This window comes from Malaclemys terrapin, chromosome 16 (assembly GCF_027887155.1).
Source record: "Malaclemys terrapin pileata isolate rMalTer1 chromosome 16, rMalTer1.hap1, whole genome shotgun sequence".
NCBI classification, from domain to species: Eukaryota; Metazoa; Chordata; order Testudines; family Emydidae; genus Malaclemys; species Malaclemys terrapin.
Window position 1 is genome coordinate 19,865,764 of NC_071520.1, and position 24,944 is coordinate 19,890,707.

Sequence of the window (24,944 nt, forward strand, 5' to 3'; positions counted from 1 at the left end):
CATGGCACAAATCACTAGACATGTGTTCAACGGGAAGCCACTAAAAGAGTTGGGTGAAAAATGGTGGCATTTTTGCAGTTGAACAAGCATGAGACTTCAGGCCTCCAGAGCACGTCTCCAATTCAGCAAAGCATGTCGCCAGTCCCTTGGCACACGCTTAGGGTTAAGCACATACATAAGGGCTTTGAGGAATCAGAACTGAACGGTCCTCAAAATTGTCTGATGTAGCTTTGTGCTGTTCAGCAAGGGGTGCTGCTATTGGTAACTTCAGTCACTGTCTAGCTTCATTGGATTTAGTAGTAGTAATATTTATTTGCATCCCAGTAGCATCGGAGAGGGCCAGGATTGGACCCCATTGGGCTAGATGCTGTTTAAACACATAGTAAGAGAGGGTCCTTGCCCCAAAGACACCTTTATGTCTGTCTTGCAGTGGGAGCTTCATCCAATTCCACCGGCTTCCAAGCAGGCCCATGGAGCGCATTAAACTTGCAGCCTCTTTCACAAGCTCAGTAATCTCAGACTTGTCCCCTGCTATAGCCAAGGTAAGCAACAATTTGCTAGACTACACATTCCCTTGCAGTGACACGTGCTGCCCATTAGTTGCGTAGCAAATACCCCTAAGCAGAGAGCTCTGCTGAGCATGAATGGTTAACTCTTCCCTCCATGTACAATATAGGGACTGGCTCGCTGGGGCCAGTGCAGCACAGGGATGGCTCCTAGTGTTGTGTGGTCACTTTGCTGCGATAACACCTTCATCCTTCTTCCAAACTCTCAGGGCTTGGCTACACATACAGCACTGCTGTTGCATTCTCCCACACCAGTGTAGTTAATCCACCGCCCCGAGAGGCAGCAGCTTTGTCAATGGGAGCAGCTCTCCTGTCGACGGAGCGCTGTCTACACCAGGGATTTTTCACACCCCTGAGCGACGTAGTCAGACCGAGGTAAGTTTATAGGGGAGACCTGGCGTTAGAAGACAGAGCTGAGTTTGCTTTTGTTACATGACAGCTGGAAACAAGCCGCTCCCAGCAGCCTGTTGCTTGATTTGGGCAACGGGAGGGGGTGATCGCTCAATCGCTTACTAGCTCGGAGACTGACGCTCATTCCTCTCAACTGCAGTGCAGAAATCCCCCTCGCCACCAGCCTAAACATTTCACAAAAATTAAACAAAACTGCCCGTGATTTATGCTTCTCCCAGCATAAGCACTTCAGCCCCGCTCTCATGGGTCACATGCAGTGTTATTAAAGCATCAATTATCTTTAGCCCAAGCGAAGCTGCATTAGCAGAACGGCAGTCTGCTCCCTGTGATAAGGTTTGCTCGGTTCGTTTATCAAACAAAACAGGGGGGCCAGCGGAGAAAAGGATTCTTCACATTTTAACTCAATTAGGAGGACGTTTGCTGTGAGGGTCCAAGACGCTCATGTCCCCACCGTGCACACGTTAAATGAGATTCCACTGGGTGTGATTGGTGGCACAATTTGTTGGGTTTATTACGTGTGTGTGTGTGTGTGAGAGAGAGAGAGAGAGAGAGAGAGAGATTGCTTTATATGGGGAATTAATGCTTGTGGAAGGTGTTGGATCAGCAGACGAGACACATGTGTAATCTATGCATCTAATCACTGCGAGTTCAGGATAGGGACACTGTGGGTTTCTTCCCCATGGCCCCAACCAACCACATGTCTCAGGGTGATGGAAAGGAGCAGTCCTAAGCACGAGAGGGCAGACAGTACCGTGTATGTCACTTCAATCTCTGGCCTCAGCAGACACTAGGGGGCATGGATCAGTGTTCACCTCGCAGTCCCCGGCCCGGGGAAGCTAATGATCCAACCAGTGGACCAAATTCAGTGATGAATATCCTGGCCATGTGCCACCTGAGGCACGTTGCACATACGCTAAGCAGCAGCAGAGATTGCCAACGAACATGCCAATTACTGCTAATGGTGGGGGAGATTTTTAACTATGTGAATAACAGTCTACTCTGAAGTTGGCTTTCACAGAGGGCAGTGACTACCCAGCCGTCCCACTTAAAAATTCGGGACTGATCCACACTTTCCCCGTCAATCTCAGGCTGGGATCTCCTTCAGCACTTGAGAGAGTTTGCATGTTTCACTGCTGCAAGGATTGCCCCAACGAGGGGTCTACAGGAACGCTCCAGAATAGCAAGTTTGGGTTTGGGTTTTTTTAAACAGACCTGAGGCTCCCTTCGTGAATTACACACAAAGTGGACACCTGCCTTATTATTAATCGCAGTGAATCTTCAAGACCAACAGATTCCCGTTCATGAATATTGATTATAACAGTGCTGGAAAAGGCAGGTGCCCATTGAATGGAGGGGTCCCATATTCCCTTTTTATCTGGTTTAGGTTGTAAATTACCTCGGGCAGGAACCTCGCCTTCACGCACATTTTGTGACATAGTGGTAAAAACACAGGGATGGCAGAGCTGAAAAAGTTATAAGCCATTGGCAGCTGATGAATTACAATCCAGCTTTCTCCTGGTTTTATTTATAGAGCACTTAGAACATGCTGCTATGCTTGGACGCTGTAGCTGACTGCTTATTTACAAACCCTGATTTCTGAATGTCAAGCATGTACAATCACTAGTCATAGAATCATAGGACTGGAAGGGACCTCGAGAGGTCATCTAGTCCAATCCCCTGCGCTCATGGCAGGACTACGTATTATCAAGAGGTGTGTAATCTATGCCTCTAGTCACTGGGAGTGGTACCACTACATTCGTCGCAGGCTAACTTGTCTCTGGATAGACCAAGGTGGGTCCAGCACCAATGTCTGCTTTTTCCAGTCTGGAAACTGTTGCTAATCAGAATAGTAGAACCCCACCCCCCTGACCCTCTTCCCAGTGCACCAAATCCTTCCGCAGGCCCCCGGTTCGGAATGTGATCAGGGCATGCATTTATTTCCCCCTACCTTCCTCGCCAGTGTATCTAGCAAACAATTCATCCAGCACCATGGCTCTAGCTGGTATTTGCACATTTCTCTCTGTCCGTGGTTCTTAATTAAAAATGATAAATATCTTAAAACCAACCAACAAAAAAACCCAACCAAGCAGATTCACTCCCTCCTGCCCCTCGGACACTTGGATTTTAACTAGCAAGATAGAAAAATCTCATCCAACTGTGGTGAACTGCTCCCTCCCTTATCTGGAGCCTGGGATGGCTTTGATATTTATTGCCTTTAAATGAATGGGAGTTTAGGAAAATAAACCAAAGGCAGTAAGTACATTGACACACAAACACAACTCCAGGAGCGGAGCAGGAGGGGGAGTTTGATTGAAGCTGTTTTCATAAAGGTGCCTTTTGTGCTAGAACAGCCTCCCCACCACCCCCCAGCTGATAAAAATCAAATAATAGCAGGAGTGATTTATGCCCCTCTCTGCCTGTACTTCAATCTCGCCTCCAGTTAATACAAAGTATGATTAAAACATCTATAATCTTTAGTCTGCAGGGACCTGTGGAATGGTAGCAGCAGCGGGTGTGCGGCCTGATAAGGCTTGTTCTGTGACGGCAGCCAAAACTTAATATTTATAACTTCTGATTTCCAGATGCCTCCCTTGTGGAGGGAAGGGGAGAGTTTAAAGATAAAAGCCTTGTGAAGGGTTGGAGGAAATCTTCTCAAGGGCAAGATGATCTGTAGGTGGGGAAATGACCTTTTGGTTACCAAAATACCCAGTTTAAGAAAGTAGCTCTAGGCAAGAAAGGCTCTTAAATCCAGGCTTAACTCGAGTGTCAAAATTTAAAAAGCAGATCGTAGCTCTTTGGGGCAGGGACTGTGTTTTTGTTCGGTTTGTACAGCACCTAACACAGTGGCACCACGACTCGGCTCTTCTATAATACTACTACTACTACTAACACCACTTATGAATTTTAAGTCGCATTGAAGCTATTTAAGCATGTGCTCAACATTACCCACGTACGCGTTTCCTGAATCAAACGTGAATACAAGCGATGATGTTCAACCGCAGTGTTTTCAGCTCACGGCAGTCAGGCCACGGCCAGCACGTGGCTCCTCTACAGAAGTACTTCACCTGTCAGGGCAACAGTGGCGTCGATAAAGGGCCCAAAACTCTCCATCGGTGCAAATATAGAGGGAGGGTTTTCCAGAATTGCGCCCGTTTTCTACAATAATCGAAGGTCCTATTTCCTGAATCTTATTTCTGTTGTTCCAATTCCACGCCATTGTGACTACCAGAGTGGAACCATAAAAGCTTCTGCAAGTTCATTTGGCATTGGTGACACCTGGCTGTGTCTCAAGAGTAGCAGTAGGCTGAACTGTAAACCACAACCTGTCACCGTCCATTACAGCCACATCCCTGCAGAAAATAGATCAAATTCTTTTCAAAGTGCACAATTTGTCAAAACTGACCCCCTCCCAGGAAGTTTCGGTTTCAACTAATTGGCATTTTCCAACAAAAGTTTTGTCGACTAATTCCCAGTCAGCTCCACTATCGCATTGTTGGTTTGAAGAAGTGCTTTGACTTGAGCTAAAATTGTCTGGATCCTTACTCTCCTTCCACAATGGAGACTGTAGTTACTTATTCAACTGTCCATCTCAAGCTGGAATGAGCAGGGGGGGGGAGGGATCTGAATCTTCCATTCCCTTTTGCACTCCCTGGCTATGATCCTGGCTGACAGAAGCTGAGCAGCTACCAGACAGTTCAGAATTCACACTGCCTGTAGCAGCAGCGGCTTTTTCTCATTAATACTAGCTACAAACAAGAGCGGGCACGCAGAGCTGGCGCAGTGCTAGACAATCTCTCCCAGCTCGTTATTCTTCAGTTTATTTATAAATGCAAGTGCTTGTTCAGAAGTCCAGGGCACAAGAGATCCCACACACCGCCCTGGTGTTTGCAGCAGAGCGCTGATGTGATTAACATAGATGGGAAAGTGCCACTGCCCTCAAAAGGGAAAAAAGCAAAATCTGACCTCACCTGGGTTGAAATTTCCCCCCCCCCCCCCCCCATGCGAAGGGGCCAGCACATGGCCCATATGCTGCTTAAATCCCACATAACCCCTTCCAAGATTTCAGCAGTGCCCCTACACTGGGAGGAATATCCCCCTAGCCCTAGGGCATCTACTTGTCCCTAGCAGATCCTTGTGGATTCCGGTCACACATTTCCCTGCGCACCCCTCCTCCCATACAACCCTCCGAATACTGGTGGTGTTAAGCTGATTGGTAAGAAAAACTCTGTTTCCCTTCCCGCGCCCAGGCATTTTCATCTCATGAAATACTGGGTGTTCCTTTGCTAGTAGGAATGGGTATCATCAGCCTGAGAGCCCAGCCTGTGGTCACACTATGGCCTTGCCTATACAAAACAGTTGTAGCAATATAACCTATGTGTATTACACACCAGAGCGCCTAAGACAGAGGTGGGGAAACTATGGCCCTCGGGCCACATCCGGCCCCCAGGACCATCCTGCCTGGCCCTAGCTCCCAGCCCTTCCCCTGCTGTCCCTCCTCCCCCGCAGCCTCACCTCACTGGTCCACCGCTCCTGCCGGGCAGCACGGCTGACTCTGGCTGGGCTGCGAGCTCCTGCCACTCTGAGCAGCATGGTAAAGGGGTGGGGAGCGGGTTGGATAAGGGGCAGGGGGTCCCAGGGGCCAGTTGGACAGGGTGGAGGTTCTGGGGGGGCAGGGCAGTCAGGGGATGGGAAGTGGGAGGGAGAGGGGTCCAGGCTGTTTGGGGAGGCACAGCCTTCCCTACCCCACCCTCCATACAGATTTGCAACCTTGATGTGGCCCTCGAGCCAAAAAGTTTGCCCACCCCGGCCTAAGAGCACTAGTCATGGACCAGGCCCCATTGTGCAAACATACAACCCCCCCCCCCCCTATTACAGACAGAGTTTTATGGCTAGAACAGTACTTAGAGTGGTATAGCTCATTCCTGCACAAGGGAATACATTATATTAGTTTGAGGCACCTTTAGATCCACACTTGGGGTTATATCAGCATATCCCCCTCCCTCCCCCCATGTGTCAACCATGCCTAAATGTTCTGCACATAAAACACCTGCAGGTTTCTAATCTTACACAGAATTAATGAGAAGCAAAGCGTTTGGGGATGAGGATACAATCTGTTTTCCTTGCACCCTCTCAGGGTTTGAAGTCACAGAAGTTGTATTACCAACGCTTACAAATAATGGCTCCCTTTTCATGTATTCTCACACCCAATGCTTGTGCATCTGGCAACTCTTATTCTTCTAGTCATCATTTGAAACTAGGGCCCCTCTCTAATTGATCACAAGATCTAACAGGAGAAGCCCAGTATTAGCACTGCAGTGAAATTCAAACGACTGCACCACGCTACATATCTTCATGTGCACACCAGTCAAGGCGATGTCCGGGTGAAGGCACCTGGGGGCGAGAGACAAGGGGTCAGGCTCAGCAGCAAGGTCTCATGTTAACAGTGGTCGGTAACACTGAGGCAGGGTAACAAAGGTCATACATTTCAGGCAAAACATATCAAGGAGACGTTAGGTTAAAAATCCGACAAGTTTATTCAAGAACATCTTAGGTCCTTACATGACTCCCATCACTGTTGTGTCTGGGCACCTCACAATCTTTAATGTACTGAGCCTCACAACACCCCTGTGAGGTAGGGCAGTGCTATCACCCCCCTTTACAGATAAGGGGGAGAGGCACAGTGGGGGCTTGAACCCAGAACTCCTAAGTCACTGGATAATGTCACAAGCACTGCATCACCCTTCCACTGATATCAGAAGACGGGGAGCAGAGGGCAAGGAGACCAGCTGAGACCACATTCCTGCCTTTGCACGTGAGAAGCCAATAATGATGGCGGGCGCTTCCTAAGGAAGTCAGGTGCCCAGCTCCTACTGAAATTCAACTGGAGTTCAGCACCTAATTCCCTAAACATCCCTTGACTATCCCAGCCAAATCCTTTGGAAGTTTATCTGAAGTGAAAACAGCAGAGGTGCTGGAGAGCAAACAACCCCAGGAGATGGGTTCAACACTGCACTCTGGGAAGTAGGATCACATCTTCCATAGCCACCGATAGAATTATCTAGTCAATTCCTTGTATGTGGCCCTTGGTAATTTGCTACTTGTTCCACACTTAGCTTGGAGAAAACGTAAAGCTGGTCAGTTAGAGGACACTATCATAGGATGTATTCTGTCCCAACTTATGCAGTAGCTTGAGTTTTCTACCTCTGTCCTTCCACCCCTTGCCAAAATTAGGTCTCTCCCACCTTCTACCTGCTTCTTGCAGGAGATGGAGAAACATTTGCTGTTCAAATTGTTGCAAGACAGCTAAAAATTAACTGAGCAAGAGCAACTTGTTAAAGACCATTGGATTTCAAAGAGACTACTCACATGCTTAACTTAAGCATGCGCGTAGCTGGATCTCCGGCTGTGCACTCAACATCTTGCAAGATTCAAGCACAAGTCAACAGCAAAGGAAATTTCTGCATCACTTCTGGAAATCCCAGTCTGGGACTTTATTCACCTAGCTTCATCAAACAGTGGAAAGACACGATTTAACTCCTGACTGGCATTCAGGCTTCCACTGGCTACGTTCCTCTTCCTCCAAGTTGTAAGTGGAACTATGTTTAACCAACTCTCAGCACTTGGGAAGATAATAAATACCTAGGATCAGCATGGCCTCCCACTGCAGTTTGACTGGGAATTTAGCCACAGTAATCCCCAAGAGTACGCTCATGTTCAAAGCAGAAGAGATTTAGCCTGTGGTAATGTTCTGCTAAGGCAACTTTGTACCAAGTGACTGACGTGTATGCAAGAATTTGGTCCCATCGCCACCATAGTAGATGGAGTTAGTTGATGTTGCGTGTGAACAGCTGCTTTAGGAAATCGAGTCTGTTCTTCCAGCCTCTGCACGCAGGAGCCAAAACCCAGCACCTGTAAAAGTTTATAATACTTCTCCGATTAAACTAGTTTCTTATTAGCTGAAGTTTGTCATTCACCTGCAGCAGGACCAACTCCTCCACTACAAGAGTGGGGCCATCTCTGGAGTGAAACCCAGGCAGGACCCAGGCCTAATGGGCTGAGAAGGCCCCCACCCCCCTCACCTCCACACACCCAGATGCCAATGTGAGGAGCGTACTGCCAGAGTAGATCAGGTCCATCCAGCCCCGTATCCAAACAACGATGATAACCTACACCAGACACTTCATAGGAAGGTGAAAGAACCCAGCAGTGAACAATTATAGAATAACTGCCCATAGAGAAAGCTGCTTTCTGACCCCAGGCAGGTGGTGAAGATAAAATGCAAAAGGGAAGCCAGTGAGAAACAAGGAATCTGTTAGGAGGAGCAGCAGCAGCAGCTCATTTGTGGATGCTGATGAAGATCACAGGAGCATCTCAACTAGTCCAACCATCAACTTGGATATTTCACAGCCAAACCTGAACGGAAATACTCATGAATCAGCTGGGTGTGTCTTCCACAGTCAGAGTCAGTCGTACAGAAACGTGTATTACCGAAAGGCAGCATCATTCCAGCGCAAAATGCTCTGCAAAGAGATCGTCCTTCTTGCCAAACAATCCTCTCACTTGTTCAAACTCCAGGGGCATGCTGGTGGCTTTTTTCTTTAGCTCTCTATCGAAAAGCTATTTAAAGAAAGTCAAATGCAATTTGGGTTTCATTAGAACTCTGTAGCAAAAGGGGATTTTTTTTGGCTATACGAATTCCAGTCACGCAAGGCCAGACATTTATCCCCACACCCAGAGCAGGAAAGGGGAAAGCCAGAGATTCTCGAGGCCTTTTTGGTTATGTGACAACAGGGGAAAAAAGAAACTGTTTTTAAAGGAGGCACCCCAGAAGCAGATGGAGGTTTAAGGGAGCTGCACCCTTTATCTCACCACACAAGGAACAAGGTGAAGGCAGCACCAAGCAATGCATGGAAAGCAAAATTCACCCCCAATGCAAAGGCCAGGCACTTAAGCCCTAACAAGGGGCTGATGTAGTGCTCAGAGCTCTGGGCAGCTCCTCTGCCTCACGGCGGCTGCAGCAGTGCGCTCCAATATGAGAAGGTGGGAGGGGGGGAAATATTTTGACAGCTGGGATCTCTCCGGGACAGACTAGAGCTGGCAAATGAGTATTAAACTAGTAACAAATTGGCTGGTGTAATCAGGCCCTGCTGCTGTCACAGCCTCCCAGTTTCTACTCCTACATCCCTCCCACCAGGCAGGCAGAGCAGAGTTTAGCGCCTCGCAGAGCCTGGCTACCAATTCAACCTGGACAGCAGGTGCTGCAGTTGAGCAGCCCACGGCTAGCCCCTGCAGGACGTGATCTAACCCGAGCCCCCACCCATGGTTAGTGTTCAAACACACACCCAGCGAACAACCCTACCTCGTAGGCAGATAGCTCCAGGAGCTCCGATATGTCATCCTCTAGTTCAGACAGCGACTGGTTCACAACGGCAGCTGCTTGGGCCACATCAGGGTGATAGTGGCTCTGAAGGGTCTGAAGCACCAAGAAGAACTAGGTACGTTCTATAATCAGGGGAGGGCGAGACGAGTCCATCGGGCTTCCCCACCCCCACTGCTGGCATCTGAACCTCTGCTGATCAGTTACAGCACCAGCTTCATCTGACTAAGGCCCACTTCCTCAAAGGTATTTAGGTGCCTAATGCCCATGGGAGTTAGGCACCCAAATACCATGGTGGATCGGGGCCTTATTGCCTGAGCAACAGTGATAGGTCTGCTGCTCTTCCCACCTTCAGCATCGATGCGGAGCATCTAGAAATCCAGCCTCCTACCACCTGCCATGCGGTCAGCAGCCCTTTAATCCAGGGAGACCCTGCGTAGGGACACTGGTTAGCATTAGGCAGGGACTGACTGGAGAGAACTACAGGGCACTGCCTGTGTCCATCACAACCGAGGTCAGGCTCCCACAAACAGTTTCCTGCAGGCTTCCTCCCTTATGCAAAAGCCCGACGGAATTGAAACCGGAAATGATAACCTCGCTGTAGAGTTTTAGAGCCACCACACAGAATTTAATACTTTCTACCCGGTTAGAGAATCCCGCAGGAGGATTCAAAGAAAAGGGGGAAGGGGATAACCTTCTACAGATTTTCAGTTCCACAGAGCCCAACTGGATTCGTCCCAATTAAACTCCACAAGGGTTTTTAGTGGGGTCATTTTTACCCCGGCCCTAATGTCTTGCTTATTCAGTGCAGGATATTTGCTGCTCTCAGTACCATCCTCTGCAGCTAATTGCATGCTTCTGGTTGTATGGCCAGACAGACTGGCACTTAAGGATCATTTCCTCCACAGAACTACAGCCCAGCTCTTGTGCATGTGAAATAATTTGCCTCTTGCCCTTCAGTTCCTATCGTCATGCAAGTAGGACACTGGCCAGGAAGTCAGCTCATTTCCAACCATGTTCCTTTAAGTGACACCTCCCACTGTAAGTCATGCAGTGAAGGGGGAGGGGGAGGGTGGGAAGTAAGCAAGGGGGGGGGCAGGAGGGGGCTCTGTGTCCTGCACAAGTCAGGTTATTGGAGGACTTACCTGTAGCTCCCACAGCGAGCTCTCCAAAGCCCTGCTTTCGGACGGCTCTTCCTCATCCATAATGTATGGATCTTCCGACAGAGCTGAGAGAGATTAATAGGAACATCTATAATGCACAACTAATAGCTTCCCTGTATGGGGATACACGCACCATCAGGGACACACGGCAGAAACAGAGAGCAATGGGCACAGCTAGACTGGGATAAGAAACCAAATCCGACACGCCTGTGGTTGAAGAATAAGCCTGCACTGACGTGACCTGGCAGACCTCAGGGCTGCTTGCACTCCAAACCGTGGCTAACTCTGCTGAATTGTAACAAGTCCAGGAGGTGACTGTGAGAACTGGAGGCAAGATGCCAGAATGGTTTGAAGTGAAGACAGGAGTCTCACACAGCCCCAGCTTGTCACTCATGTTGCTCAAAACCATCATCAACCAGTTCACAGAAAAGGCAATAAAGACACTGGAGGCTGTTAAGCCAACCTGGTGGGAGAAATACTGGGAACTAAGGAAAGACTGAGCATATTTATTCATATCCAAAACAAATGTCATTCTTTATATCGAGCACAATAAAGTCTGCCCCAGGGCATCCAAGAAATAGATTAAAACGGCTTTAAACACCTACAGACTTGAACGTTTTCAAGTGACTAGTGATTCTGTGTGGCCAATTTGAAACCTGATGTCCAGAAAGTGCCAAGCAGCCAACTCTAAAAGCAGGCCCTTTAAAGCGTCTCAACGTGGGCACCAAAAAGCACCAGCTGTGCGTCCACATATCCATCCACACAGACGTCCTCTGAAAGCATTTATTTAGATGGACACCTAGAGAATGGCAGGTTTAGCAGCTAGATCTCAGCACAAGGGATCTACTTACCATGCCTGGCTCCAGATCCCTTTGGTTTCTAGATTTATTGGTTCTTTTAAAATATATTCTGGCACCACAGTGCGATTGTGTGTGTGTGTAACAGGGCATCTGGTGCGTGAATGTATCAGTCCCTGAGCCCACTCAAACTGGGAGATGGCATAGCAGGGCCACACGCCTGCCTCTGGTCATGAGCCCTGCAGACATTTTCAAATAGGGCTTCCGGCCTCTAAGGCAGAGGAACAGATAGGGAGTCCTAGCATCAGGGAAGGACCTAGGAGGAGCTCTCTGCCTCTACTGGGTGGGATGACTGAGAGGAAGACACCGGCAAGAAGCAACAGCTGGCTGGAGAGGACTGGGGAGCTTTGATAGATGGGCCATGAGGACTGTGAAACCCTGGAGACAAAAAAGGGACACAGAGACTACTCTGGATCTTTGTTAATAAAACCCCAGGAAGGGATCCCAGGAGATGGGATTTCACCTTCCCCAGCTGGTGGATTGGCCCCTTTGTGAACGCTTTGTAGAGCAGTGCAAGCCCCCTCTCCATTCCCCTATTACCTTCAGGCCCGCCGGGTCTGTGCACAAGAACCTTGCAAGCTGGGTGCCTCCGGAAAAGATTGCAGATGAAGGGAATGACCATGAGCAAAGCCTGGGGAGGAGCGGTGAGGGCCAACCTAGAGAGGCGCTTTATGAACGCTGCCACCAGGTACGCTGGCAAGTGCCTATTGGAAACAAGAGAGATCAAGAAGATATGCAAGTGTCAAAGCCTTAACTAGCGTCTAGCAGGCGACTGCAGCACATGGCTCCTAAAAATCGGATCCAGACACAACACAGGCAGTTGCTGACAGCACGTCTTCATGCTGATGTGACCTTCTGGGACTGTCCAATGTAAAGATGCTACAAGCAAAAAATGTAACCTTTTCTTTTAGCTTCTTTTAATTGGAGCCTGGCACCCAAGTTCCAGTGAAAGTCAATGAGTCGTGCATCACGTTGCCATCCACCGACGTTTGTGCTCCATGCCTAGAATCTCAAATTTCCCGGATCTTCGATAAAACTCTTGTCTGTCATCTCCCCCTCCCCCTAATCTTTTGATCTGCATCTGTGGCATCTCTTTATGGACATTTCCAACAGAGACTGACTCGTAGCTTTGTATGTGGTAATTTGTACAGGCATTTGCTAATTTATGAGTGCTTGACTTTGTAACCTCAATAATGTTCTTTAAATGAAGTTGTGTGTGTGTAATTGGTACACAGGCCATGGTGATACATTTATGAAATATCTTTAGGACTACGGTGAGTGTTCCAATTGTCAATGAAGACCAAACCCGTCTGCAATGCGTATATGACATTTTTCCTTATTTTTACTAACCAATTCCATTTTACTTCACCCATCAGCCAATCTAGGCACTTCCTCTGGGACAGGATAGCTAGGATTAAGGATGATGAGTTACAGCTACTCAGTCTTGTGGCCTAATACACACAGAAATTCATACGGATTTTCTAGTGGTAAATCAAAAACTGTTACTCTTGGTGTATGTCATCAGTGCAGCAGTGATAGAAATATAGCCTCAAATTAGCAGGTTAAAAGAACAGGAGTACTTGTGGCACTTTAGAGACTAACAAATTTATTAGAGCATAAGCTTTCATGGACTATAGCCCACTTCTTCGGATGCATACCTTCGGATGGAATGTGCATTCGGATGGAATGCATCCGAAGAAGTGGGCTGTAGCCCACGAAAGCTTATGCTCTAATAAATTAGTCTCTAAAGTGCCACAAATACTCCTGTTCTTTTTGCGGATACAGACTAACACGGCTGCTATTCTGAAATTAGCAGGTTGTTTATCTAGCTTCTTTTTTCCATGCACTGAACTGACAGTGTTAAGACAGGCTGCTGAACCCCTTTGTATGAAAGGCCAGCAACTTCTCAATGGCTTTACCGCCTAAGGCCTGCAAAACCTTGCAAGTGCTCTGTAAGTTACTCTTGAATTGCACACTTGCTACTAAAGCCATAGACAAGTTTCAGAGTAACAGCCGTGTTAGTCTGTATCCGCAAAAAGAAGAACAGGAGTACTTGTGGCACCTTAGAGACTAACAAATTTATTAGAGCATAAGCTTTCGTGGACTACAGCCCACTTCTTCGGATGCATCCGAAGAAGTGGGCTGTAGTCCACGAAAGCTTATGCTCTAATAAATTTGTTAGTCTCTAAGGTGCCACAAGTACTCCTGTTCTTCTTTTTAAAGCCATAGAGAGAATGGTATTTGCTCACCACTTCCAGTTACTGGTTTAAATTGGCAGCCAGCTGAACTGAAGAGCAGCATAAGCACATAAGGGACTGCAGATAACATTCAGATACACAACCGCACTTTTACCCTTTTCATCTATTCAGGCATATGACAAATCTTCAAAAATTCAGCATGTGCAAAATGAGGGAACAAGACTAAGTCACGTTCTCAAGCCCAGTTTCCTATATGAGGCTAACAAGAATCTGATCCTACAGACACAGCAAAATACATTCAATCAGCGCGCACAGGGGATTGTTCAAGGGCAGTCTCTGGTTGGACAGAAACGCAAGAGGAAAATAACTGGTCAAATATTATAAAAAGGGTACTTACGATGAAGACAAAAATAAATCCGCTAAATGGAAAAACCGGGCTCGGTACTTCACGTGGTATATGGAGGGGTCTAAGAGGCTGTACAGCTTTTTGTAAAAGTCGGGGTATTCCCTGTTAGAAAAAGCAAACCGATATGTGCAAATTCTTGATTTGTAAGTGACTTGGAGGCACACTGTCGCTTTGTGGCGTTCCTTATACCCTAAACTCAGATCCTGTCCCTTCTCTAGGGCACCCTCATTTGGCCTCTTTCAACTGAGCTGCCAGATGGAGGCTCCTATCCCCAGCCACCCAAAAAAAATGGTAAGGTGAGTTTTGTGCTTTTGGTAGGTGCTGCCCGAACAGCTGTGTCACCTGGAGTTCTCATTGGCTTGAGCGAGCTCCACTGAAGTCAATGGCAAAGCTCCCATTGATGACAATGGCTCAGGATCACTGACAGAGGCAATGCAAGCTCCCACCCACAGCAAACATGACTTCACCTTTTCCTGGAGGGGCAATTAAGTCTTCCTGCCCATTCACCCCTTGCCCACACTGCTGACAAGGCAATGGTGGGTTTTGCAACAGGGACCAGAGAAGTGGACTGAAATGCCCAAAGTCACCAAGGCTCAGATGTGAAGAAAGAGAGAGAGAAGTCGTAGAACAAAGGACGCCTCAAAAAGCAAAGTGAACTCATTCATGGAGCAGCAGGTGGTGGGGGTGGGGAGAGGTTGGCAGAAGGGCTGGTGCCTATTCAAGGGTGATTTACAACCATAGAGAAAGAGCAAATTCACCCCATCCTATAACGCACACAAGCATCTCGCCTCCTTTTCTTCCCCTCTCAGGGATCAAGTCACAACTGGGAGCTTTTCAGCTCAAACCCACACTATGAGTCCTGCTTCACTACCCGCTGTGAAATGTGTCCCAGATCTCTCTGATGCGAGCTACAACCAGCTCCAACGGTGTGACCCAGGCCTATGAAAACATATTACAATATCCTCTAGTAACAGCCCCAAATCCTGCAGCGTCCTTCTGAGAACTGCAGCGCTTTGCACAAGTGGGGCTAGATTTTCAAGGGCTCTGCACTCACCTGTTCAGAGGGGTTCAGTTTCCATTTAGGCATTTAAAGTAAGGCCCAGATTATCAAACGAGCCCAACCCCCAACGGGATGAACCCTAGTGCAGAAGCCTGCAGTACTTTGCCTTTTAATCAGGGAATTTTAGAGCACAGGGAACTGGGGAATCCATGTCAGTCCCTTTTATATATAAAGAAGGAACTGCAAAACTCTACTCAAACAAAACACTTTCCCCTTTAAACAAGATGATGTTTTTTTTACTTACAGGTTATGCTGATGAATCAGAACAAATAACCCATTTAAGGCTAGAAGACTGATGGCTCCACCTATAAAAGAGCGAAGTGGGATAGTAAGATCTAGCAAAGCTGACAGGTCATCACGGGTCTCTGTAGCAAACATTAACGGAAACAGACCCCGAAGGGACACAAAATTCAGAGCACTCGAAACTGAAGCAATTAACCTATGTGAAATCCCCCAGTGTAATGACGGGCTGTAAAATTCAAGGGATGTGAATTCAACTAAAGGCTTCCAGAGACTCACAAATCACTTAAAGAGCTTTTTCCTACTGACTGATTTTAGCTCTAGTTAAAAGGATACAGCCACAAAGAGAGAGGAGCTGAAAGAGGCACAGTAACGCTGGCCTAATCCCCCCCACGAGGACAATGTCTGGAGACAAAGAGATTGCCTTGGAATTAACAGTTCCGCAGGAAAGTGGTGCATCTTATATTTAAACACAGCAAAGCGGAAGCTTAGCTTGTTTCACAACAGCTTTGGTTGAACTCGATGGTTTAAGAGATCTTTCTGGTACACGCCTCAATCTAAAGCTCTGAGCAGAATCTTCTTGGGTACAAAGAACGGGAATAAAAAGTGATTTCTCAGAACCCCAACAGGTACTGGCAACCAATTTGGTTTATTTCTCTTTACCTCACTCTCAAGGATCCTGAAGTTTTATCTATTTTCCCTGCTTTCCTCAAGGTTGTTTCCCACCCTTCCAGCCAAACGCAACGCACCCCTACTGAATCAGCCAGATTGGTCCCTCTTTAAATCGTCCCCCGAACAGGCAGAGGGGATGCAGCTTTCTCAGCCCACCCATATCATACTGTAAACAAAGACACAGTAACACCATGGTCCTTTGTCATTCCCCAAGATTCACAGAAGTCTATTTCTCTACCCACCTATGTCATAGGCGACTGTCAGGAAGTCTATCATAAGGGTGGGTTCATTCAGGTGAGGCAGGATAGAGTCGTGCAAAATTACAAGAACCTTTTTGTAAAGGCCGGTGGGTAGCTGTGAAGGTGGAAACATCACATTAAACACTTGTTGCAGAGAAGAATTCAGAGAAGAGAAACAACACCTAATTAAAGGCTAGAAGGGTTGACACAGGAAGAAAACTGGAAAGAGCTGGACAGATATAGCATAGTTCAGAGACAAAGGTCCCAATCCTGTGCCTGCAAAGACCCTCTGTGAAATCAGTGAAGCTCTGTGCAGGGCTCTGTTCTCATAGAGTGACTTGCCAGTTCAAGGCCCATAGCAGGATAGGAGAGCTGGCTTCCATTATTTTATGGGTGTAGGTATCAAACAGGGAGATGAACTCTATAAAGTGACATGGGGCTGATATTAAGGAAATGAAAAACATTTTGGGTTTATGAGTGGGTGGGTGGAGCTACGCAACAGAGATGGCCACAATTCAGCATCTAAATCCAAATCACAATCAAAAGTAAATGTGTCTGCTCTTACCCAGTCCCCCAGAGCATCTGTTCACACCAACAGTGGCTGGAATTTGGGGGGCAAGTGATAAATGAAGGGGGGGGGGAAAGGTAGCTCCCTTTGATGGACACCAAGCCAGCCAGTTAGCTGTAAAATCCCTCTTGGTAGATGTTCTCTGCTTGCTTTACCCGTAAAGGTAAAGAAAAGGGAGTGGGCACCTGACCAAAAGAGCCAATGGGAAGGCTAGAACTTTTTAAAATTGGGAAAGAAGCTTTCCCTTTGTGTCTCTTGTGGTTCTCCGAAAGAGGGGAACAGAGGGCAGTAAAAATGCTGTGTAAAGTTTAAACGAGGTGTGAAAAATCATCTTCCACACCTAGAAGGATTCACTGGGACAGGGAATGTTTAGATAGACGCAATCAGGTTTATTTCTTTATTTTGGCTTGTGAATCTCCTCTGTGCTAACCCCAGATGCTTTTGTTTGCTCGTAACCTTTAAGCTGAACCGCCAAGAAAGCTATTTTGGGTGATTAATTTTTGGAATTGCTCTTTAAAAATCTAGCAGAAGCCTAAGTTCCAAATGTATTTTCTTCCTTTTTGTTTTTAATAAAATTTATCTTTTTTAAGAACAGGATTGGATTTTTGGTGTTCTAAGAGGTTTGTGCATGTTGTTTGATTAGCTCATAACAACAGCTAATTTACTTGTTTTCTTTCTCAGATCTTCCCCCTGGGTTCAAAGGGGTTTTTTTGCATTTGGGTGGTGGCAGCGTTTACCAAGCCAAGGTCAGAGAGAAGTTGTAACCTTGGGAGTTTAATACAAGCCTGAAGTGGCAAGTATTAGTTTTTAAAATCCTTGCGGGCCCCCAACTTCTGCACTCAAAGGGCCAGAGTGGGGAATCAACCTGTTAATCAGCGTGTTAAGTTGCGTAGACGATTTGAAGAAAATTCCAGGACCACAATAACAGCAAGAGTTAGATGAGGCTAGATTAAAGCAATGAAGGCCAGCTCACACTCACCTTGTGTTTAAGAAAGCCAAGCCACATCCTTTCAAAAGCCCGCTTATGCTCCTGAAAACAAAAATGCAAACACTGAGCTAAACATACTGATGAAGAGAAAGTTCAGTTCTGCCAATTATCAAATGAAGTGTTACCTTTAGCTTTGATACCTTCCATTCTTCCTGGTTAGCTGTTTAAGGGAAAAAAAGCAAGACAAATAGTTAACCTGAAATTACCAAAAAACCGACACCTTTCCACTGGCCCTTTTCAAATAGCTACACAGTAATTATTATAGTGAGCCAAGCACACCTGAGTTGAGTTTTATTTCAGGCTGAATCTACACAGAGCTGTGGACATTTGAAAAGCTTTTCACTTCAGATAGCACTAATCCAATTGTTCTCATGCAGATTTAAACACAGAAGAGTTAAACAAGGTATGATTTTCTCATGTCATTGCAGTTTGATCAAAAATATAGAAGGAACAAGCGTCTTAAAACTTCTGAGCTAATGAGAATCTAGGCTTGCCCAGACCATCTTGGTTAAAGTGCGATGGATGGAAAGGAGGAATAAATGCTAATTAAAGTGACCACAACCAACCATGGACACTTTGCCCAATTAAGCAGGTTTGGATGTTTCAAAGCTTTATAAAAAGATCTCTCACTACAGCTCCCGCACACCATGGTTTGTCTTTCCTCAAGAGCATGTCTCTCTATTAGCAGCTGGAGATGATGCCTCCATAAAAGGTGATCCGGAGCAGCAGAGGAGGGTAGATCCTCAAAAGCAGTTTTAAAAAAGGACCGTAGACGGTTTTCTTTTTTAAATACACCCTCATGAGGGTGTAGAATACTTCATTTTAAAGTTCTGCACTGCAGAAGTTGGATTTTGTTACATTTGGTGTCATTCTAATCACATTAGCGAGTTCTAACAAGCAAACACTCTTAAGCATGCTTTCCCCCTCTACTCAGACGCCACCACATGCCGCTAATAGCAACACTACAAAATCCACTAACCTTGCTTTACCATGAAATTAACCACCTCATTCTCTTTGCTTGGCATGCTAATTGATGAAATGAGGGAAAAGACATTCTGCTGGTAAACTGGAAGCGGAACCTGGGGGCAGGGGAGAAGGGGAGCACATGAATAAATAAGAGTTGCACAAAGGATGAGTGACTTGAACATTAGTCCATTTTACACACGATAATAGCATTTAACTAGAAAAAAACATTAAAACAAAGCGCTGGATGTTCGAATCAGAGACAAATCAACATTAGAATCATTCTTACAAACTCTCCCAGTCTCAAACTTTGCTGGTTTGTCTAATATAAAACCTGAGTCTGAACTAACCCTAGTTTTACGAAACAAAAACGTGGCTGCTGCTGATAGAAAAATCAAACCGACTGCATTTGCCCAATAGAGAATGAAGCAAAAATCAAATCCTTCTATCTGAACCCTCCAGATTGCTCAGGTTTGGCTCAGTCAGAACGCAGTACCCAGTCAAGGAGGTTTTGCAAAGGAATCCAGAAAAACATGCCTAGTTAAAATGGAGGACAGCGTTCTGTAAACCTGGCATACAAATAAAATAGGAAAGAGCTCATGGCATGCAAAGGAGCACACATGTCTCTCTAGCTCTCAGACACGAACACTGGGACCATGAAGGGCATTCCAGGTATGGTTGGAGAACCCCAGACCCTCACTTCGCCTACAAGCTACAGCTTCCAAACTAAGGGGTACCCAGACCCACTTCAACTGTGATATTCAAAGCACCTCTTTTGTCTTCTGCATGACTTGTCCAATATTTTCAGCGACAGCCTTCATCACAAAGTACCGAATGTCATCATACTCCAGGTATTCTTGGAAACGTGAAATCAGGAGCGAAGAGTCCTCTTCACAAGGGATTAAGTTCTCCACAACTAACTAACAAAGGGTTTTGAAAAAAATCAGCATGTCAATATCTATTATACACAAACACTAACAGAGATATTTTTGTTAGCCATGAGCTACCCCAGACCTCTGTTATCTCAGAAAACATCAGAAAGTCAGTGCCTAGTCTTCTATGGCATCTGAGGATGAACATATGTCCCCAATGTCTAGGTTCTGTGCATGACACGGAATAGTTGACATCAACTACTTTGAAGTTTTGCCACTCACTTTTAAAAGCTCACGAGGGAAACTGAAACTCCCCTTCCATTCTGCTTTGACCAAAGGGTATTTCCCTTCCAACTCAACGAACTTCATGAGGGTAGCGAGTGATAATTCCTTTAAAGGAGACAAAAGAAAGATTAAAAAAAACCCACAATAAATCTTAGAGATGTTCACTCTAGTCAGGATGAATAGGACACTAGGACAACAACAGAAGTCTCAGCTATATATGACAGCATTGGAGGTGCTATTGGAGGGAGGAAGGCAAGAGTCTTTATGACAGCAGTGGGCAACCTGCGGCCCATCAGGGTAATCTGATTGCGGGCCGTGAGACATTTTGCTGACGTTGACCGTCTGCAGGCACAGGCCCCCCGCAGCTCCCAGTGGCCGCGCTTTGCTGTTCCCGGTGAATGGGCGCTACAGGAAGCGGCGGGCAGCAGGTCCCTGGGGAGTCACCTATTGAAACAAATATCTTCCCCTGTGTTCACCTCAAAAGCATCCCATCTAAAGTATTGTCCCTACCTATTTTGCAAGTTCTGGAAGGGACACCCGGCACAAGGCAGCATATTATTAAACTAACAAAACTTACCTTGACCTGAAAAGACTCATGGCCCATCAGCTCCACCAAGCAGTTGACACAACTGTTATAACGATGCCTCATCCATATTTTGTACTTGTCTTCTGCACTGTAGTTATCTGAAGGGCAAAATGCAAAGAGAGAGGCTTCTGAATGCCCACGGGCATGACTGAAATGGAGCAAATCAGAGAAGTTAATGTGGTTTCTGACAGTCCTGCTCAGGGAGGGAAGCAGTCTAAGGATTACAGCTGGCAACAGGCATTACAAGGCATGTTCCGTCCTTTGTTCAGGAACTAACTCAATCAGTGAGCTTAGGCAAGTTACAACCCCCATAGGCCTCAATTTATCCATTTGTAAAACACAAATCTCTGGCATCTTCTATCTGAGGCTCTCAAAGTGCATTAATGTTAAGCCTCAATCTACGCTGTGGGATAAGGAGGCTTTATCCCCATTTTAGTTAGCAAGCTGCCGTGCAGATAGGGGAAGTGACCTGCCCAAGGTCGCACAGGGAAGTCTGTGGCAGACCAGGGAACAGAATCCAGATCTCCTGGCTCCAAGTCAGGCGCTTTTGTTACAAGCTCATCCTTTCCAAATGGTGACTAAGGGCTTGGCTACACTTGCAGATGTAGAGTGCTGGGAGTTAAACCAGCCTTCGGAGACCGCATAAGGGAAAACGCTGCCGTGTTTACGCTGTCAGCTGCAAGCGCACTGGCGTGGCCACATTAGCAGCTCTTGCAACGCCAGCGTGCAAGTGGCTGAAACGTGCTTTTCAAATGGGGGAGGAGGGTGGAGTGTGACAGGGAGTGTGTTGTGTGTATGTGGGGGGAGAGACTGTGTTTTGGGGGGCTGAGAGCATGTCAATATGCTGTCTTGTACATTCAGACAGCAGCAGCAGACTACTCCCCCCGCCCCACACACACACACTCATGGTTTGCTTTGTCCTGGAGCGGATAAGCATGTTGGCTGTCAGAAACGGAGCTTTGAAGTGGATATCCGCATGCCTGCAGCTGATTTCAAAACAATGAGAAAAGTGGCCACTTGACTTCAGGGGATTATGGGACGTTCCAGAGGCCAATCACAGCGCAGTAATGCAACACCTCGTCCACACTGACATCTGGGCATTTCAGCCGGGGTGCAGCAAGCTTTATGCTTCTCCTGGAGGTGAATTACCAGGAGCGCTCCAGCTGCCGAGTCCAGGCGCTCTATGTGCCTTGCCAGTGTGGACACCTCAGGAGTTAGGGCGCCTGGGGCTGCTTTAATGCACTCTAACTTGCAAGTGTAGCCAAGCCCTATAGGACTTATTCTTTACTGATATCTGGTACTGATTTCACTATAGCACAAGCCTGCACAACTCGTAAAGCGGTGAGGGCCATGTTACTCCAAAGAAAACAGCTGAGGGCCGACCCTCCCCTCCCCCCAGCGCCACCGAAACAACTCCCCGCCCCCCGCCCGCTCAGTTCGTCATCCCCCCATGAAATAAGGGGAGGGGAAAAAGGGGACAGTTTGAAGGGATTTTCTGGGGCTATGAACTAAGCCGGGGAGGTGAAAGGGGGGCAGTGTGAAGGGACTGGATGTGACTATCCAACACACAAACACAGGGGCAGCAGGGAGCCCGGGAGGAGGGGGAGGAGACAGTGTGATAGGGGCCGGGGAGGGGGAAGGTCCCTGGACCAGGGAAGGGGGCAGCAGTTGGGGCATGGCAGGTGCAAAACACACACACACAACCCCTCTCCTCCAGGGATTTCCTGGCTGCCCACAGACAATTCAAACCCCCCCCCCTCCACTACAGAGGCTGACCTGGGAGCAACCAGCGCAGTAGCCGCCCCGCCCTGCCCCTAACTGAAGGGGGAGTTTGGGGGGGGGGGGGGGTTAAGCCCAGTCCACCCTGAGCTGCAGCTCGAGCCCAGGCTGGGTGCCCCTCCCCTCGCTCGGCACTTACCGGCTCTGCTCCCTGTCCCGATTGCTCCGATACCTCTCCACACCCCCGCTCCCTGACAGCTACCCCCCGCAGAACTCCCGACCCATCCAATCCTCCTCCTGCTCTCTGACTGCCCCCCGGGACTCCTCTTACCACCATGCCACTCCAGCCGCTAGCTCCACGTGGAGCACACAACCCCTCCCCCACAGAGTGCTGCGACGAGACGCTGAGGCGGGGGAGGAAGGGAGTGGGAGAGGGACTCTGCCTGCTGGAGGCCAATGGAAGCAGCCAAATAAGGCCCAGGTGCTGCATTCTGCGTGAGGGGAAGGGAGGAAAAATCCCAGATGGTTGCACCGGCCCTGGGCGAACCCGACAGCCCCATCCCGCCCTTGCTCGCGGGCAGCATGTTGTGCAGGCCTGCTATAGCGATTTAGAAACAGACCCTGTTAAATCAGTGCAGCCCCCCCTATAATGAATGCAGTTAGGCTAGTGCTGATATCAGTGTGGTAGGATCATGTCCACAGTAGGGAGTTGTACTGGTTTAACGATTTTTGTTTCTAAGGCTTGGTCTACACTTGACAATTACATTGGTATAGCTACGTAAAGTCAGGGGTGTGAAAAAAACAAATCTTTGTTGACGCAGCTAGTGCTGCTGGGGAGATGGTGTTTCCTGTGCCGTAAGCTGCATCTACACTACAGGGCTAAGCCAGCATAGGCTGTGTCGTGTAGACATTCCCTAGTTAAACGGGTACAAGATGTCATGTAGACCAGGCTTTACCAGCCCCACTCGCCCTGAGGGATGTTGGGAGATTTAACCTGCTCTGATGAAAGGGTAAATGATGGAGGCCGCTAGGGGATAATGGCAGGAACTGGGGCCACACAAGCACGTGGCCGGGGTTTTCAAAGAGCCGCAGAGACCAGGCAAGCAGCCACTCGCTTACCTGGGAGAGAGGTCTCTTCTCCCGGCAGCTGGCCTATGAACAGCTCTCCCCGCTCCAGCAGCGCCCCGAACAGCCGGCTGCAGGTTCTGATGGCACAAAGGACGACGTCCTCCTCGTCCGCCTGGGTGAGAGCAACAAGGTCAGAGAGCTGGTCCACAGGGAGACAGATGGGGGCTCAAGGGGGAGGCGACGACAGCAGGAAACCTTCCCATCAGGGCTGACCCGGCTTGTCCACAGGAACCCCCTGGAATGTCGGTCTGCAAAGCCCCCCCCATGCCTCCAACATCACCCCCCACTGCCACCTTCACCAGCCCCCCCAATTGCCCCTGCCCCCGTTGCCACTGACTACTAGTCCCACCCCCTCCAACTACCCCTCACCCCCATCCCACCCCAGTCAGTCCCCCACTCTCCCTTACCAGACCCCACCACCATTGCAACCACCCCCCAGGTCCCCTCACCGTCCCTCCATTGCTACTGACCCCAATTCCCCTGTCCCAGCTCCCCCCGCCCGAACTACCAACCCCTGGACTCCTGCCCCAACCCACCGCTACCTACTCCCAGCTCCCCCCCCCACTACTGACCCCCAGTCCCCTGCCCCAGCTCCCAAACCCTGGACTCCTGCCCCAACCCACCGCTACCTATCCCCAGCTTCCCCCCCGCTCCCGACCCCCAATCCCCTGCCCCACTACCAACCCCCAGACCCCTGCGCCGGATCCCCGCCTCCGCTCCCGACCCCCAGTCCTAGCTCCCTCCCCCCCGCTCCCGACCCCCGGACTCCTACCCCAACCCACCGCTACCTACCCCCAGTCCCCTGCCCCAACCCACCGCTACCTACCCCCAGTCCCCTGCCTGCCCTAGCTCCCAACCCCCGGACTCCTGCCCCAACCCACCGCTACCTTCCCCCCGCTACTGACCCCCAATCCCCTGCCCCACTCCCAACCCCCCAGCTCCCCTCCCCGCGGCCCCCGCTCGCCTGCAGCAGCTCCAGGATCTCGAAGACGCGGTTGGCGCTGCCCCGGCTCCGCAGCACCGACTCCAGGCTGGAGGCCAGCGCGGCGGCCGCGCTCTGCCCGGGCTGCGCCATGTCGGGGCCGCCCCACGTGTGCGGACGGAGCAGCCGGCCCGGCCCGACCCCGCCCCTGGCGGCAGCGAGAAGAGGCGCAGCCCGGCGGAGCCGAGTCCCCGCCCCGAACTAAGGCGGACCACGGCCAGCGCAGGTCCCCCCACCCCACGTGGCAGCAGCCCCCCCCCCTTGCACCTCGCACACTCCATGGCAGCAGCCCGCACCCCCCCTGCACCCCACGCCACATAGCATCAGCCCGCACCCCCCCCCCGTGCACCTCGCACACCCCAGCCCCATGGCAGCAGTCGGCACCTCCCCTGTACCCTGAGCCACATGGCAGCCGCCCCCATGCCCCTGCACCCCCGGAACCAGGACCAGGTGGCAGCAGCTCCCATCACAGCTGCAAACTCTCTTGATTTTGTCATGAGTCTCATGAGAATTATTGTCCTGAAAGCCCCAGCTCCTGGAGTCAATCCTCTCCATGCATGTAAACATCCCAATTGGGATTATAAACAGTAGTGTTAATTCTGCCAGTGCGAATTAACATTAAAAAAAACAGGCAAATCCATGGACAAAAATGTCCCTTTTCACC

The 24,944-nt window shown here is 48.8% G+C and overlaps 1 protein-coding gene across 2 annotated transcripts; it reads right to left on the reverse strand.

The window, feature by feature from the left end:
- Window positions 1-6,492: 6,492 nt before the first annotated feature.
- Window positions 6,493-24,410, reverse strand: NOC4L (nucleolar complex associated 4 homolog). 2 transcript variants are annotated; one of them, XM_054006855.1, is made up of 16 exons: window positions 24,263-24,410; window positions 23,290-23,410; window positions 20,443-20,549; window positions 19,863-19,970; window positions 19,479-19,628; window positions 18,725-18,824; window positions 17,871-17,905; window positions 17,737-17,787; window positions 16,193-16,304; window positions 15,283-15,343; window positions 13,970-14,080; window positions 11,915-12,078; window positions 10,500-10,582; window positions 9,337-9,450; window positions 8,466-8,594; window positions 6,493-7,886 (listed from the first exon to the last, which is right to left on the reverse strand). In XM_054006855.1, the coding sequence occupies exons 1-15, from the start codon at window positions 24,371-24,373 to the stop codon at window positions 8,478-8,480; spliced, it is 1,545 nt and encodes a 514-aa protein (XP_053862830.1). In that variant the 5' UTR covers window positions 24,374-24,410; the 3' UTR covers window positions 6,493-7,886; window positions 8,466-8,477. The 2 variants fall into 2 exon arrangements, with proteins under 2 accessions (XP_053862830.1, XP_053862829.1); XM_054006854.1 differs by having other exon boundaries at window positions 6,493-8,594.
- Between the last annotated feature and the right edge of the window lie 534 nt (window positions 24,411-24,944).